General features: G+C 38.6%; 1 protein-coding gene across 2 annotated transcripts in view; it reads right to left on the bottom strand.

Moving 5' to 3' along the window:
* LOC119497179 (transmembrane protein 65-like) overlaps window positions 1-16,690 on the bottom strand; it is a 47,839-nt gene that overhangs the window by 17,870 nt on the left and 13,279 nt on the right. For both annotated transcript variants that reach the window (XR_005208882.1, XM_037785104.1), the window contains exons 3-5: window positions 12,479-12,523; window positions 6,960-7,027; window positions 4,914-4,968 (exon numbers count right to left, since the gene is read on the bottom strand). Coding sequence is in view for 1 of the 2 variants with exons in the window: in XM_037785104.1 (XP_037641032.1) it covers window positions 4,914-4,968; window positions 6,960-7,027; window positions 12,479-12,523 (168 nt within the window). In the remaining variant the exon portion in view is untranslated. The remainder of the gene's footprint in view (window positions 1-4,913; window positions 4,969-6,959; window positions 7,028-12,478; window positions 12,524-16,690) is intronic.

The following is a 16,690-nucleotide window of genomic DNA, read 5'->3' as shown; positions in this document are numbered from 1 at the left end:
CATTGTATGAACTTTCTTTTTTTTCTTTACTGTTTTATTGTGGGTTCTGGGTCTACTGGCAGTGATAGATTGTAAAAAAAAGAAAGGTGGTTACAGAGTTAAGATTATTAAAACAGAGAACATGTAGTAATAAAATAAATGTGCTGTCATTATACATCGTATCTTGTACAAGCCCCTGAGGAGGCAGATGTAATAGAGAGCCCATCAGGCGTAATTATGTGGTCAAGCTACTCAAATGTAATTACAAGCCAAGGTCAGCTGTCTGCCTTTAACTCACTGCTCTCTCTGCTCCTCACTGTGCTCTGAATTAGATCCAGTCCACCTCCACAGGTTGGTGAGATGCGCAATCACACACTCACATAAAATAAGTGACTCTGAAGCAGCTCCAAAGATGTCGATTACCAAGTAACAGACGCTTTTACAACGTCCATTGACTAGTAAAAGCCTTGTACTTCATCCATCACTCTCACTAATTAGATAAACAAACGATGGAGTAAATCAGAGAGGGAGTCAGAATGGCGAGGGTGAGTAAACTGGGTTTTGGGTGGGCTGAGAAAGAGTACAAGAGACGGAAAGATTCTGATTTCCTTCCTTGTTCTTACTTTATGATGGATAACTCCATCTTTCACAGGAACTTTGTCGACCTGCAGCAAAGTCACAGCTACTGTCTGCATGTGTGCTATCCATCAACGACATCTATTGGTGGATAAATGGGCCGTGAAACAACAAACAGGAGACGGTGGGGATGTCTTATTGTCTCCTGCTTTTGTCTGCAAGGCTCACTTACCAGCATGATGATAGATGTACTGTATATGAGCAACACCTCTCTATACCTGGAGGCTTTCTACAGCAACAATAACACACCTACACATAACTGTACATAGGTTTACTCACATAAAAGTGTCAAAGGTGGGTGTGTATTTACTGTATGTGTGCCTACAGGTGTGTTTGTATGTTACAGTTACAGCTGTAGAAAGTAGGGCTGGGCAATGTATTGATATTATATCGATACCGCGATATGACTCTAGATATCGTCTTAGATTTTTGATATCGCAATATGGCATAAATGTTGTCTTTTCCTGGTTTTAATGGCACATTACAGTAAAGTGATGTAATTATCTGAACTTATACCAGACTGTTCTAGCTATTCTATTATTTGCCTTTACCCACTAGGTCATTATATCCACAGTATTGATGATTATTTATCAAAAATCTCATTGTGCAAATATTTTTGTGAAAGCACCAATAGTCAACCCTACAATATCTTCCCGATATTGATATCAAGGTATTTGGTAAAAAATATTGTGGTATTTGATTTTCTCCATATCGCCCAGCCCTAAAAAGGCTTCAGGTATGGCTGGTGAGTGTGGGAATTGGTCTTTAGATTAAACCAGTAAAGCAGAGATTGGAGAGAAATATGTGAAGAAAACCAACCTGGAAGCATTTATTCAGTCTGATGTGTTACCTAAGTGTGTTTGGAAATTTTCGAAAGGTGCAGCCTCCATCTTCATCGAGCCACATTTTCCTCCTATAGAAGGTGTGATTGGTGGACTTGACCACAGACTTGACACTAGTGCTAAATCACTCCGGACGGGGCTAGATAACTGCAGCCTCTTGATTTGCAGACCTCCACATGTCCCTAACGTAGCAGGAATGAGAAACAGTACCGCTGCTGTGAAAAAGGAGTCTGCGTGATAGAAACTAGGTCTAAAGCCTTTCCTGTTTTTCTTCTATATTGGGAGGGTTTTCTGCAGCTTGACCTCACTGTCAAATCTCTTTATGCCTCTCAGAGATAACAGGCTCCAGCTGTCAAACTAGTAGCCTCTCTGAAAAATGAATTTGACATTTTCTGTCTGAGTTTGAACCTAATAACCCTCCTGTCTGTATAAATCCCACCAGGCCTGAAATTGTTCTTTTAGATTCAATGCAAAAGTTCCGAAACAAAATGAACAAAACTAGTTTGAATTGTAAATCTACAAGAGCAGAATCAAGTCAAAAGCTTGTCTGATACAATAAGTAACTCAAGTGAAGATTCAAATACCTCCTCTCTACAGTATATCCCTGTAAGATCCAGCACTTCTTGCTTTAGTCTGCACTGGTCAAGTTTTCTACATCTCTTCAGTTCCCCGTGAAGTATAAAATAAAACGCTTCAGGCCTCTGCCTCTCTGTGACAGCATCAGCTTTGACTCCTTTAAGTCTTTCAGACGGATCAGTTGACTGAGACTATTTGAGCTTTAAAAGCTTGAGCTAAAAGCCACAGAAGCACACTGTTATCACCGCCAGCAGCAACAGAAGAAACAGCAGAGGAGAGGTAAGACTTGCAGAGAAGATGTGGGAATGCCAGTTGCCCTTAAACTCATCGACCCATCGACAACAACAAAGTAGAACACTTATTTTTTTCTTGTTCTTTCTCGAAACAATTTTAGACAAGTGTACATGGATGGATGGATGCGTATTACAATACCTAGTATTCCCACATTTAGCCTAATGTTTATTTTAGGGCTGTCAATCGATTCAAATATTTTATCGTGAATTAATTGCACAATTTTTATCTGTTCAAAATGTATCTTAAAGGGAGATTTGTCAAGTAATTAATACTCTTATCAACATGGGAGTGGGCAAATATGAAAATGTGTGTGTATATTTATTAAATGGAAATCAATTAACAACACAAAACAATGACAAATATTGTCTAGAAACCCTCACAGGTACTGCATTTTGCATAACAAAATATGCTCAAATCATAACATGGCAAACTGCAGCCCAACAGGCAACAACAGCTGTCAGTGTGTCAGTGTGCTGACTTGACTATGACTTGCCCCAAACTGCATGTGATTATCATAAAGTGATGAAAGTACTTATGTTATAGTATATTTATAGACATTTCTTCTGTAACTACAGTAATTCTAAAAGCATAATAATTTATATGTTTGTGGAAAAACAGAAAGCCTAATTCTATTGTGGTTATTAATGAAATAAAATACTTTATCAAATCATTGAAATTGTTTTGCCATAAAACTAATAAAAACTTTGAGGATCACCTTTTGCTATAAAATATAAGAAGTCATTGTCCAGGACGTGCTAAATTATCCTTCAAAAAGTGTATATAGTTTGCTTCTTCAAAAGTCCCCTGTCATTTTCTTTTCTTATTTTTGTATTACATAGTTTACTTACTGTTACATTTCTCTATTAGATATGTTATATGTGATGATTACATTGTCAGAATTGTTGCCATTGTCCCATTCTTAAATTTATGTTATTGAATAAAAAAAAAGAAAAGAAAAAAAAAAAAACAACAACAAAGTCAAGTGGCCGAGGTGGAACAGGAGGAAAGAAATTGAGATTTTGCTAGGTGCATTAGAATAAATAATGCTGAGTGATGGTGGTGATTGTGGTCATAGGATTTGCACAAAAGATACAAATATTCAGCAATTATTTATATATATTTATTTATAGTTGTTTTTACCATCATTAAATATATAAATAGGGACAGACTTCCTGCTTCACTAACATCTCCTCTTCTCAAAGCTCCTGTCACATGCAATGTAATTTGACATAAACTCAGAACCTCTGAACTGGAACCAGGGATGACATTAAAATGTGCCTCTTTGAGCTCAGCGGATATTAAGCCCATTCAATCTGCTTGTGAACAGTATTATCATATTTATGAAATCATCATTATCTAGGTCAGCCAGTGTCTCTCTCTCTCTCCCCCCTTTCCTTTCTCTAATGTTATCTCAATGTCTTTTTTTGGATTAGTGTCACAGCAAGGTTCAAATTGTGACTTTATCATTAAAGCCTCATTATGAGACGGGGTATTCTGTCGACACTGAAATTGAAAATGCCTCCTTCTATTTTTATTTTAAACAGTTGGGAGTCCACCATGATTTGGTGTACCGTCACTCTAATTAGGAAGTAGACAGGGAGTGGGAGTTGCGGTCTGGGCCAGCGAAATGTACATCTGAACCCAAACCAAGTTTGTTTGAGTCAAATATAAATTAGCTTCAAGATTTTTTTTCCCCAAACCTGGCTGTAACCTGAGCACATAAAATATACATTTAATGGGACTGATGATTACGTATGCAAATATACTGGAATGCAAACCAGATGGAAAGTCAAACTGAAAAAAAAAGCCATCAGGGAAATCATGGAAACATTTGTCAAAACACACTAATTAATAGGATTCAAGAGGGAATTGAGCACAGATTGCTCCGCAGAAAGCAACATGGATATTTCTCTTATAACTAGTGCTGTGCAACAATCCTCAATCAAACTTTTATGTTTTTAAAAAACAGAATTTATATAATGAAAACCATTCATTACTATAAGAATTATAAAAATCAAGGACGTTTTCAAAAGCTAAGAACAAAATAGTGAAAATACACCGCCTCGTTGCCACTGCAACAGAACAGACACCATCCAATAGGAATTTGGTTGCAGAAAAAATAAAAAAATAAAAAAAACATATCTCTGCCATGTAGGGGATAATGTACAGCGAGCCGGTCATTTTTGTGAAAGTATCCCCATCACAGCGTCAGGGTGCAGCATCGCCCTGAAGGGGATTCTTTCACAACAATGACCCGCTAGCTGTACATTATCCTGCTTATTACATGGCTACTTACTTAAGAAATCAATATTTTGACACAAAAACGGTCCGCCAGAGTCCGACATCTGGACTGCGCCCATGGCAACGGTCTGCTTTACATAGCAACGGTCTGTTATAAAGAAATAACGGACTGCAGAACGCCGTGAGTGACCAATCAGAATCGAGTATTCAACACAGACGTGTAATAAATGCATTTAACAGCCTGATGGACTCTCTGTCTGTGCATGTAACTTACTAATTTGTATCAAAAACATAAATATTACACATTAGGTATTAAGTAACATTAGGATCATGAGATTCCCTTACCGGCCATGGTTGAAATGCCGAGGACCACGCCGATGGATAACTCAATCTGTGTGCCCTGGGAGAGAATCACACACACAAAAACACACACATTATGGTTCATTTGTAAGACAAGAAAGCTTTTCATTTATTTACAAACCATCAGTGCGAATAATGTATGGGCTATGACATGAAATGTATCTGTTCATGTTCTTGCTTAATGATATTCAGAGAGGAATACAGAGATGACTTCTTTAACTGAGGCTAACTTGTCTTAAGAGGCCAATTCTGGACTATAAATGTATAGTCTGTGATTCTAGTATGGTTTAAATCTCTATATTGACAACTTCCTCTGTTTAATGTCTCTTTACATTGACTTTAGGTCTCTCTCTCCTCTTTACCAAAGGCTGTTTATCGCCAAGAAGTGAAAGTGAATTGTTTGTCAATTGCAGTAGAGCTATGCTTCTGACTTTTTTGGACTGAAAGTGACTAAACTGGACACCATTAACATGTCCATCCTAAAAAGTGCCGTATTAAAGTAAAACAAAATTATTTCTATTCTATTGTCATATTCTACCAAAATGTCCTGGTTGAACAATAAAATATTATAAATATAATAAGTGTTTTCAGACCAAAGTTGTGGCAGCGGCTGACACCGGAGTTTTGTCTCTTTGCTTCTATACTCTTTACTTTTTAACTTAAAGGTCTTATCCAAAATGCTTTCAATAGCATTTTAGCTTTTAGAAAATCTCAAGTAGACTTTTATTGGAAGCTAGCATTGGCTATTTTAAAAAGTCAAAATGGCCAATCTTTTTTTTTTTCTCCTTCATTTATTCAGGGGGAGGTTCACTGAGAGCAATGCTCTCTTTTTCAGGAACGCCCTGATCACATTCAGACAGTTACTGAGCAGCTCCACTGGAGCGGTTGGGGTTAAGTGCCTTGCTCAAGGGCACCTCAGTGGTGGTAATGAGGGAGGGGCAAGCGCCCCTTTCCCCACCCAGATTTATCCTGCCGTTCCGGGGGATTGAACCGGCGACCTTCGGGTCTCAGGCTTGCCTCTCTGCCTACTGCCCAACAATGCTAACTTCCAATAAAAGTCTACTTGTAGCTTTTTAAGATTTTCTAGAGGCTTTCAGTCTTTCAATTTATGGTTTCCTGGCTTTAGTGCAGAGCTCTTATCCCATACAATATGGAAATCAGCCTGAGATCTTCAGGCAGGGTGCATCCGTTTTTCTCACAGTCTGGACTGAAGTTTAGTCAGACCTTTACACTCACTTCTTTAATTGCAAAAATGTTTCACAGACAAGTTGAATCCAGACCAAAAGTGTGATTACTTATTGATTTCAATTTTTCATGCTTTTGCAAAGTCTGCTTTGTAAAGAGAAAAAAAGCAAAAAAATATATTGTTGTATAATATCTGTATATTCTTACTTTACTTTTTTGGGCAAAGTTATGCCACTTCATTGTGTTCAATATATTCATATTATGTTCATTATATTCTCTTTTGTATTTTTTTCCTCTATATTTTTTCACTCTCTATTTGTCTTTCCTGACCTTGTAGAGGCCTCCATGAGAATTCATCATCTCTGTGTTAAAAATAACCCTGCTGTGAAAGCACACTTTGAATTAAGTTGAAAAAAATGTATTATTCTTCATTCTCAGAGCAGTACTGTAGCATACTGCTCCCAAACCGCTTGGTTTATATTTCATTATTTGAACAACTTTACAAAGACTTAATAAGGAGTGGGTACGCTTGTGGCAGGCAAATTACTAAAATATGTATCAGATGTTAAAAGACAAAGAGAGAAGGAAGGACTCTGAGAAACAGAGATGATAGAGAAACAACGTCTGAGAGAAAGCAGGAAATATACAGAAATATAAATACAGCAGCATCAAAAAGATTTACTTTTCTCCTACATCCCTGGATGCCTCCCTCCAAAGAAAGCTTCCTACAGTATTATGAGTACATGCAACATATTCTTTGTGCGTAGGTTCCCCCCATGGAAATCAAACTCTTAACACTGAGTAAATCTCTGAACCCACTGAGCTGCATGACGCCGACAGACTTACAGCAACAATCATGATGCAGTTGTCCAGGAATCCAAATCCGACGAAAGGGATTGCATTGTGCAGCAGAACTGTGAAATAAACAAACGAACAGTAAATCACCAACAGAGCAAACATGATGTATGCAGATTGTGTTAACGTCTACATTATTAAATATAACAACCCATTAGACATAATGGAGCCTTGCGGAGCAGAACTGTAACAGAATTAACACAAAGGAGACACGAGAACATTATTTCATTAGACACAAAACACGTCTGTGCTGAAAAGAAAATGAACACTGTGAAGCTGCTGTTGGGAGGTGATTGAAATAAACTGAAGAGGGACCATAACTATTTATTCTTGCGTGTTTTTATTATGTTGCTGTAACAGATTGAATTGTGGAAGCATAATATAAAAACAGCCGCAAAGGACCTGGAAGATCTTTAATTGAATCCATATTCTTAATACAACATGTGACAGATAACTAGGGTGACCAGGTGTCCCACTTTACGAGGAACCGCACAGCATTTGTTTTATCCCTTGTCCCATGTCCCACATATTGAGACGATGTCCCACATTTTCATTGGCTCCAGTTTTTAAAAACGTCAAACCACTGCAGGACGGACGCTTTTTTAAAACCTGGCTTTTATCCAAAGGCTGTGAAGAAAGCAGGGAAGGCTGTCATCACCGCGCTGTTTGGTGTCAAACTGCACACACGTGGGTCAAGTGCAGGTTAACATTTCACCGTCTTTGCTACGCTATGCCCAACGGAGAAAAATTGCGAGTCACCGCAAAGTCACAAGCAGCAATGCAGATTTAGGAGGAATATGATGGAAACTATACCACAAAGAAAAGGAAGAGCAGCTACAACAAAGACTGTGAAACTACTTGTAAGTATTTAGAAGCCGGTGGAAGGAGATTCTCAGAGTTTTGTGTGAAATGTGCCAGTTATCTTTCAATTTCACACGGGGGGGATGTGTGTGCCGATCTATGGTTGCATTCGGGCAAAGTATAGGGACGTTACAAGATAAGGGGTAGAATAGAAATGTTCATTATTAAGTTAGATAGACATTTTATCAAAATTGTAGACTATCTCTCAGCCCTCTCTCACACAAAGATACTCTTTGTCCCACATTTGGTGTGTTGGGATCTGGTCACCCTACAGATAACATATTATTAACCCCTGGAAAGAATTTAAAAGTGGGTAAGTTATCTTATTTCTGTAGCACAGTCCAGGCCATTGGTAGGATTGTCCACCTCACAGACCAGCAGCAAAACAATAAAGTCTTTTCCTAAACTGGAATGAGCTTCATCTTTGAAAATAAAAAGAGATTCAACCTTGACCTTTATGTGGGAATAGTGTCATAAATATCAATCAGCTCCATCCCCAGACCAAACAGGCTATCAGAATGCAAATATGTCTACATAGAGTAATGTATTTGTGCCTTTGCAATATGCGTAAGGAGACTGTGTGTGTCGTTTGCATAGATATAGAGATATATTACAGTGTAATATACTGTTGGTGCCGTGAAAGTGAATTTTAAATGTCACCAACCGCCTCAGGGAGGTTTTTTCTGTTCTAGTTGAAGTTCAAGTGCAGTTCAGTCTAGTTGTGATCTGCAGAAAAGCGTTTGCTTCAAACATAATCGCTGCTGAGTACCAGTCATTTATTTTCTGCTGAAGCTCTCCTTCAGTAGACAGGAACAATATCCAATCTTGCTGTCTGAGTACATAAAACACCTACTCCTTCATATCTTAAACACAGACTTTACTTTAATGCTACACTTGATTGAATCTTTAAGAGCACTTCGTCTGTTGGTGTTGAGACCTGTAGAATCAAATAGTTGTGTTTGGTTTGGACGCTTCTCAGCAGAAAAAAACAAACATTTTTAGACCTTTTGCCTCTTGGCTCTCTACTATCCTTTCATATACAGCATCACTAGTGCAATTTAGTGACGACAAGGTTACATGACTAAGTTTAAAACATCCAGCACAGCTTTTTTAGCTGATTATGAACGTAACTTCAAACTGTCCATGAAGATAGGTATCACCAAGTGAAGTGAACAATTTCAATTATCTAGTGAGTACCCCTTATCTCCCCCGGACTCAGCTGGAAATTAAAAGTGGATTCCTCTGGCTATAGTAGTTCTAGTTACTGCACTTTTTTTGTACTTTGTGAATAAAATTATGTAAAGCTTTTTGGGGAACATTTTTCAGTGCGGAAATAGTGATCAAAAGAGGCAACCTTTGGGAAATTATAACTAGGACTTCCCCCTCTCAGTCGACTAATCGGTCGTTTTGGTCTTAGTCGTCTAAGATTTCTTTGGTCGATTAGTTGTATTTTATGCCTTTTTCATGCTGAATGATTTATTTCCAAGTAACTTATGAGCACATCTCTGGTAAACACAAGATTTAAAGTAGTGCTTTTGTGTGATTCTTTGTGGAGAAACTCAGTTTTACAGATCTGTCGATTAAATCAACCAATTGATTAGTCGATAAAATTGTGTAAGTGTTAGTCAACTGAGAATTTCTTTGGTCGAGTACAGCCCTAAATATAACAGATTTTGTTAGTTTATTTGTTTTGCAGGAAAATTAAGCCTTCTTTTTCCTGTTTATGATTTATTATGTCTGATTGTAGTCAACTGATGATCTTTACCCTAGTGCCACCACAAGGCCAAATTTTGCTTATGTGTTATTAACTGTAGATATTCTGTACAGAGGAGAGAGCCGTGGCAGAGGTCGGCTCTCTGTGCTCTCCAGTTAATTTAACATTTTGATCACATCGAACCTACTGTATGTAATCTAATTTAATGGCAAAGAAAAATTCAGAGCTCTAGGGAGTGAAGTCTAAAAGCTTTCAGTTTCAGAGGCACTGCTCAAACCTCACAACTTCAAAAGGGGCATAATTTTATATATCAATATGTGTTTTTTAAAATGTTTACATTAAAAACAATACAAAATCAAACTTTTTTGCAGCCCTGTCCTGTTTTCAATTACGTTTGGAAGGAAATTTATTTTTATCACGGATTACGTTTGTCTTATCGTAATCACAAATACCTTTCTCTCTGCGGACGGCTGCAGTGAGTGACGTAGTACAACGAGCGACGCGCAGAGCAGGTGACATATTATATTGAGCGACAGTGAATGAAAATATGTTGAAAAAACAGGTATAACAAGCGAGAGAGTTCACTACTGGTGGGCAGGAGGGGAGGCAGATGGGTTCAACAAACACCGGACTTTCCCCCATTAGACCGCTGTTCGTGTCCCGTGTGAAACTTAGTCATTTCTTGCATTTTCATTTGTTTTTTAAACAATTTTAAGCCAAACCGTGATGTTTTTTTTTACTAAACCTAACCCAGTAGTTTTGTTGCCTGAACCTGAATAAGTAGTTTTGTTGCGTCTTCGTTTTGTTTTGTTTCCATTTACAACGTTAATCGTGTGTTTGAAACGCTTTAAAACCGTGACCGTAATCTGGAGGAAAATACTTTTCCCTCAAAACATATTTTGGTTATGCAGTTTAGTTGTATGGGAAAGTAATTTTGTGGGAGATACAGGGTTCCTTTTTTGATTCGGTGGAACGAATGAGACCAGACTTGAGACTATTTGTTTGGCAAATTTCAGCTCCAAATTGCATCCACACACTCTGCAAAAAGGAAGAAGTTTTACAGATTGTTTCTCCACTAAATCAGTTATCAAGCTTATTTCATGATATTTAGGTCTGAGTGTTATGACTCAAATGTTGAATGGATCTGTTTTTATAGTAATGAAAAGACATGACATGTAACTCCCAAAGCACGGCAACAATACACACAACACAAAGACGTCGCTGTCTTGAGGAAAATCCCAAGTGTCGTGTTCGACGCTGTTGCTCCAGTGACAGCCGGCTGAGTTGATGTTTCTTTTTAAAGTTTCACTCGGCCGTGTTCTCTTTTGTTCAGAGCCAAAGCAGGAAAAACAGCATTTCAACACAAGAGAAACTCTGAGGAGAGATTTCTCACATGTCTCTGTTTCTGTTTGTAGTCAAAGATCTCTTTGTCTGCCTCTCTTATGTTTAACAAACACAAGTTGATGTGAACTATAATGGGTTAACCAGCAGGCTTCTCAACCTCTCAACAGGACGAGAGAAATCTGAGGTCATGTCAGTAACTGAGCAATGCAGAGTGAAGTATGCCTGCATACGCTTTTAGCTGAGTGTGTGCAGGTGGATTACATATGTGTGAGTGTATGAACCTCCATTTGTAGTGAGAAATTACCTCTAATACATATTCTATAGATTTGATCTTAACACCAAGTGAAATACACTTTCAATAACATGATCTAAAGTAAATATCTAAGTTGGTTATCTTCTTTTGGGCCTGTCTCTTTTTCCTCTCTGCTTTAAGTGCTAGTTCAGCCGTGTCTTCAACTAATTTGTGTTGATTTTCTTTGTGTGTTTCTTATCTTTCTTATTTCAAATCAGTTAATGTGTTTATGGACTGTAGGAATACTATCAGCGGAAGCAAATCAATAAATATATTATATAAAAGGCCATTAGCTGTCCAGACAGAGCATGTTATTGTACAGGAGGGGGGGAGGGTTTTGGCTGTTCAGCTTAAACGCATCAGTGCACAAGAAGAGAAACAGACGTGAGGAAAGCAAGACAACGAGTAAAGTCAAGAGGAAAAACACAGAAGGCTCTTCTCATTTTTCATCTTTATCTCATCCGATCACTCCAATACACAGATATTTAGTAACGACATGGCCATCTGGAATGAAGCTAAGTGGTGAGTGAGAGTGGCGTGGAACGGCTTGCATATACACAGTCCTCGGTCTTTAGGTTTCCCTTTTTGAATGACAAATACAGACTACCGCTGCCTGCTGGTGTGGAGAGTTATTTCCTCTCACGCAGGCGCAGAAGTTAGTTCTGACTGGCCGTCGGCTGTAGTCTTTGCGATGCGTTTTGGTGCAACTTGTCGGCCAAAACAAAGGGGACATGAGGTGACGCACCGGGTGGCCTTCGTCGCCGCTAGTTCTCTGGTGTTGGGTGGGTGTGTCTCCAGCTTTAGTCTTGATATCTGTTTGTTTTCTCGCTAACGGTATTTGTGTATGTGTGTTGTGCTCTGCTAACTGTGGTGGAAACATGGTGATGGCTAAATTTTGTGTGCTTTGTGTCATAAAGTGAATTTCACAGCTCGTCATCTTCTCTCAACTTCATTTGTATCACAATACCATATCTGTTCATGACACACTTATAAGCCGGTTAGCCAGCTCCATATGCAGTACGTTTTTCCTTTCCTTTGGGGAGACCACGGAAACAAATGACCAACAATGAACCATAATAACCTGCTCATTAACGTTAATTAAGAATGATCTTCATTAATCTTCCTGGAGGATTGACGGTTAAATGAGGGATGTCAATCTAGGCGCTCATGCTACAAGATTAATAAGCATTTTTCAAATCAATGTATTCCTTAAACCACTCCTCTATATAAACTAAAAGGGTAAAATACACGTAGAAACACATACAGAGTCATTCTAAAACATCCACCAGGATTACTTACTGTATCTTAACTCTGCTTTAGTAGGTGGGGAGACTTCCAGCTGGCCTGAAAAAGAAGAGATGAAGAAAAAAATTATTCTAAAGCATCTGAATCTCCTATGGCCGGTTTTTCCATGGAGTGAGGATAAATGTCAGACAGTTCTTAAATGGCAGAGCCTCAGCCATCAGTCAGGACCTTTTAAACACAGAGGAAAAAGTAGGAAGAGGGGGGAGAGAGGGGAGAACATTTGAGCAATGTGTCAGAGGAGATGAAAGGGAGCGAGGGAGAGGAGCAAAGAGCACCTCCCTTGTTGCCAGACATGAGGATGAGGACAAATGTGACGTTGGGAAATGATAATTATGCTGCCAATCAGGCCTCAGAGGAGCCCTGCGGGCACACTGATTATATTGGTGTGTGTGTGTGTGTGTGTGTGTGTGTGTGTATAGTGACAAGGGAGGAAGAGGTCAAACGTGTGAGAGAGATTTGTTTCCTGCCTTCATGTCAACAGATTTAAAGTTCTAACATCTTCTGACACAATGTATGAAAATAAAATTACTACACTGTGACATTAAAGTTAAAAGGAAAAACCGTGAAGTTAAAGAGCTGTAACATCCATCTGTGATGAGAGGTTGTAGAGTAAAACTCTAAGTGTCAGGCTGGATGTGCCACATTAACACAACAACAGTCACTGAACTGTGACGTAAAACAAGTGATAAATACTTTGGTATTAAGGCTGAAGACAGGAAAGGAAATTTCCCTGATTTTGTTTTGTCAGTGGAAATGTTGGTCTACATGGTGAAGTATGTTCCTTCATCACTTACAGGTGTTATTGCACCACTGCAGGTGTAAACCAGACTGGAGGAGATTTCACCAAACATAATCTGCCTCCACAGCCAGACACAGAAGCATGCATTCACACATCCAATTCCCCAATGCACTATTCCCTCTGAGTCTGCAAATTAAAAATTTGCTTTCTGGAAGGAGAGCTATATCTCTGCCAAGTATTGACTCTGGGAAATTTTGAACTTGAACTTGTATTGAACTATGTAAAATGATTTTTGTGTTTTTTTTTTTCCATCTTAAAATACATTTTAACATTGCAATCACTTTACAGATAAATTTACTGGCAAAACTATCCACCTCATAATAAACTAAATTACAATTAAATTCAGTCTGTAACATAAAAAAACAACATCTGCCTCCATCCTGTCTGCTGTCCCCACCCATCTCCATCTCCTACTCTCTTCCTCCTTTCCTTTCAGGACTCAGTGTCACATTACAAGCTTCATGCTACGGTTCTCAGTTCAACCCTCGTCTCATGTTGCGACACAACGACAGACAACTGTTGGGCCCCTTTCATATAGCAAGAGAGTAAAAATACTGATGACACATTCACAGAGGTGTACACACACCAACATTATGTTCATCATCAGTGCTTACACGCTGCCTCCAAACGCCTCCAGCCTCTGCAGCACCTTGTGCATAATGAAATACTGTCTCTTTCCAATTCCCTCATGAGCATTGTTAAAGGCTTTATCTCATTTCACAGGTTTTTTTGAAAATCCTCTCGGCTACAAGACAGGAACAAACTGACAGAGATGAAGATCCTACTCACAGTAGATGGATGGCTTCGGCAATTAATTATCAGAACGCATTTATTTCCATTTATTACTCATTCATGGGTTGTTCTAGGATTTAATTAAAGGCTTTCAATGATCCTCCTGTGCTTATCTGTGAGCCGACGCTGTCAGTGTACGGCTGCATCCCCACACAACTTTTCTCACTGAAACCTCCCTCTGAACAGCTGATGCTGAATTGTTCTCAGTTGTTATATGATCTTTAAGGCTTCACTAACCAGTGGTACCACTTAGGTCAATTTTCAATATAAGTATATGCAACTTTTTGGTAAGTTTGTAAACAGAATTTGGCCCCCAAATTTTTTTTCTTCTTTTACTTATACTGCTTTTCTTCATGCATGTTCTACTGTGAAAATCAGTCTTATCAACCACAATAATGGATGGTCAGTCACTTTTGGTAAATATAGTAGGGATTGACAGCGACAGTGAACCTGGATGGATCCACAAATGTTTTGTAACCTCGATCTGACTTTACAAAACAGTAGCCCATCTTTGAGGAAGTTCTTTCTTTATCATGTTGATTCCTAATGATCTCCAAAAACTGTCAGATGGATTAATCCCACATAAATGTGAATAAAATGTGTTATTTAGCCTACTGAGGCAGGGGTAGTGGTGTCAGGGCCCATAGTATTGTATGTACAGTATGGACCTTTCTCAGTTTCTCATTCCAGTGTGTTCTTGTAGTTTCTGTGAAAGTGTTTCATGTAATCTAACCAATGAAACACATAACAAAGATGTCCTGTCTCAATCTGTCACAAACATCTGTTTACTTCAGGCAAGACTGAACGTTCCAGTTGTTGGAAGAACCTTCTTCCCCCCTTCCCTTATCAATTTGGCACTTTTAAAGAGGACCTATTGTGCCAACTTGTATTTTGGGTTTCTACTAGAACATGTTTACATGCGCCGTACAAATGGGCTTACGATGGAAGGTTACATATTGATATGACAACTAGTCATCTATGATAAATGTCTTAACTTCAGGGTTGTATTTTAACACTGGTCCAAGCTAGGGTTAACTTGTAAGACTTAAACAGATAATTCATTCACAAACTTAGTGCTGTTACAAATTGTTAAATGTTGTTATCATCCAAATTTGTTTAAATTGAGATTTTCTACAAGACTGAAAAGGAACTAGCGAGAGTTGAGGTTATAAAAACTGCAGAAATATTGTGTATAAACAACGATGTACTTGCTTTACAATGAAAAGTAGATCTCAGAAGATACAGTGGTTAAAGTGAGGTGAAATGCCTGTTGATCATTTGTTTTTTCATAGGTTTTTGACTCACTAAACTATTTCCCAGACAGCAGCTGGTCGTACGCTGTTGAACAATGCTAAACTACAGGCCTGTGACCAGTCTAATAAATTGTTCTAATCTGTCCCATTTTGATATGATATAAATAATGCAATACATCAAATCAGAAGCCTGTTCCTGCCATATTTTCCAATCACTGAAAAAGAACGAGGCCAAATGAAAATGCAGCTGAGTCACCGTCTCATCACTGGTCACATGAAAACTCCCATTACCGAGAAACAGAGTCCCTTGAAGATTTTCTCTCTCCCAATCCAGCGGGCTTCATCCAGCTATTTATTAGAGCTGCAATAGCTGCCATGGCTGTCTATTGCCTCCAGAACTCCTCTGGTACAAAGTATTGATTGCATGGTGGTATCTTAAATCCCCCAGAGCCGCTGTCTCAAGAGAATCCAATTCCAACAGACTGGAGTGGTGAAAACATTTAATGGACTGTGATAAGTAGCTAACTACGAGCATGATTAAATACCAAAGCAGCCATGTTTCATTCCTCTCAACAACCCATCTCTTATCTTGTATCCTCCTACTGCAGAATTACCTGCACAGCACACATCTGGCATCTGATAAAAGACTGTTTACAGATACACAGAAAACTCGATATTCCGGCTCAGATCTTAAGTGTTCGTTGCCAAGTCAGATACAACAATCCTCTAAAGCATTAACTATGCACATCTAAGACTAACAAACCTGTTAACTGGTCAAATGTCCTTTAACAAGCTGATGGTTACAAGAAAAAACATAATTTACTAAATGGACATCATTCTGTATTGAAGAAGACTTGAGTGATTGAGACCATAAACTTATGTTTACAATGTTTACTGTGGTAATAAATCAAGTGAGAAGTAAGGTAATTTCTTCTTTTTGCAACCAGTGGAGTTGCCCCCTGCTGGCTATTAAAAAGAATGCAACTTTAAGGCACTTCCGCATTGGTTCCACTTCACAGACCCGGAGGTAGCCCACTGGTTTTACCCCAAGATTATTAATTTCCCTTTGTTGTTTTATTCCCTCCGCAGCTACTACTTGCTCTGAAATTGTGTGTTTGAGGAGGCAACCACTAAAACACAGTTCCTCTTTAGCTGGGATTGTTTCAAGGCGAGGTAAAAGTCACACTTTCCTGTCTTTGTTTTGTCGTGACAGATTGGCTCATTCCACACAATGTCTCTTTGTGCCGTTACAGCATGAAATTGTGAAGAGTGTGAACAGACTTTTGGAAATTGGAGATATGTCTGTGAAGGAACTGAAAAGGCCAAGTTCTCTCTCAGCAAAACTCAGTTATCATTAATAAA

The sequence above is a fragment of the Sebastes umbrosus genome, chromosome 11, assembly GCF_015220745.1.
Source record: "Sebastes umbrosus isolate fSebUmb1 chromosome 11, fSebUmb1.pri, whole genome shotgun sequence".
NCBI classification, from domain to species: domain Eukaryota; kingdom Metazoa; phylum Chordata; class Actinopteri; order Perciformes; family Sebastidae; genus Sebastes; species Sebastes umbrosus.
The sequence above is the reverse complement of the archived record's forward strand: the minus strand, read 5'-3'. Positions and strand labels throughout refer to the sequence as shown.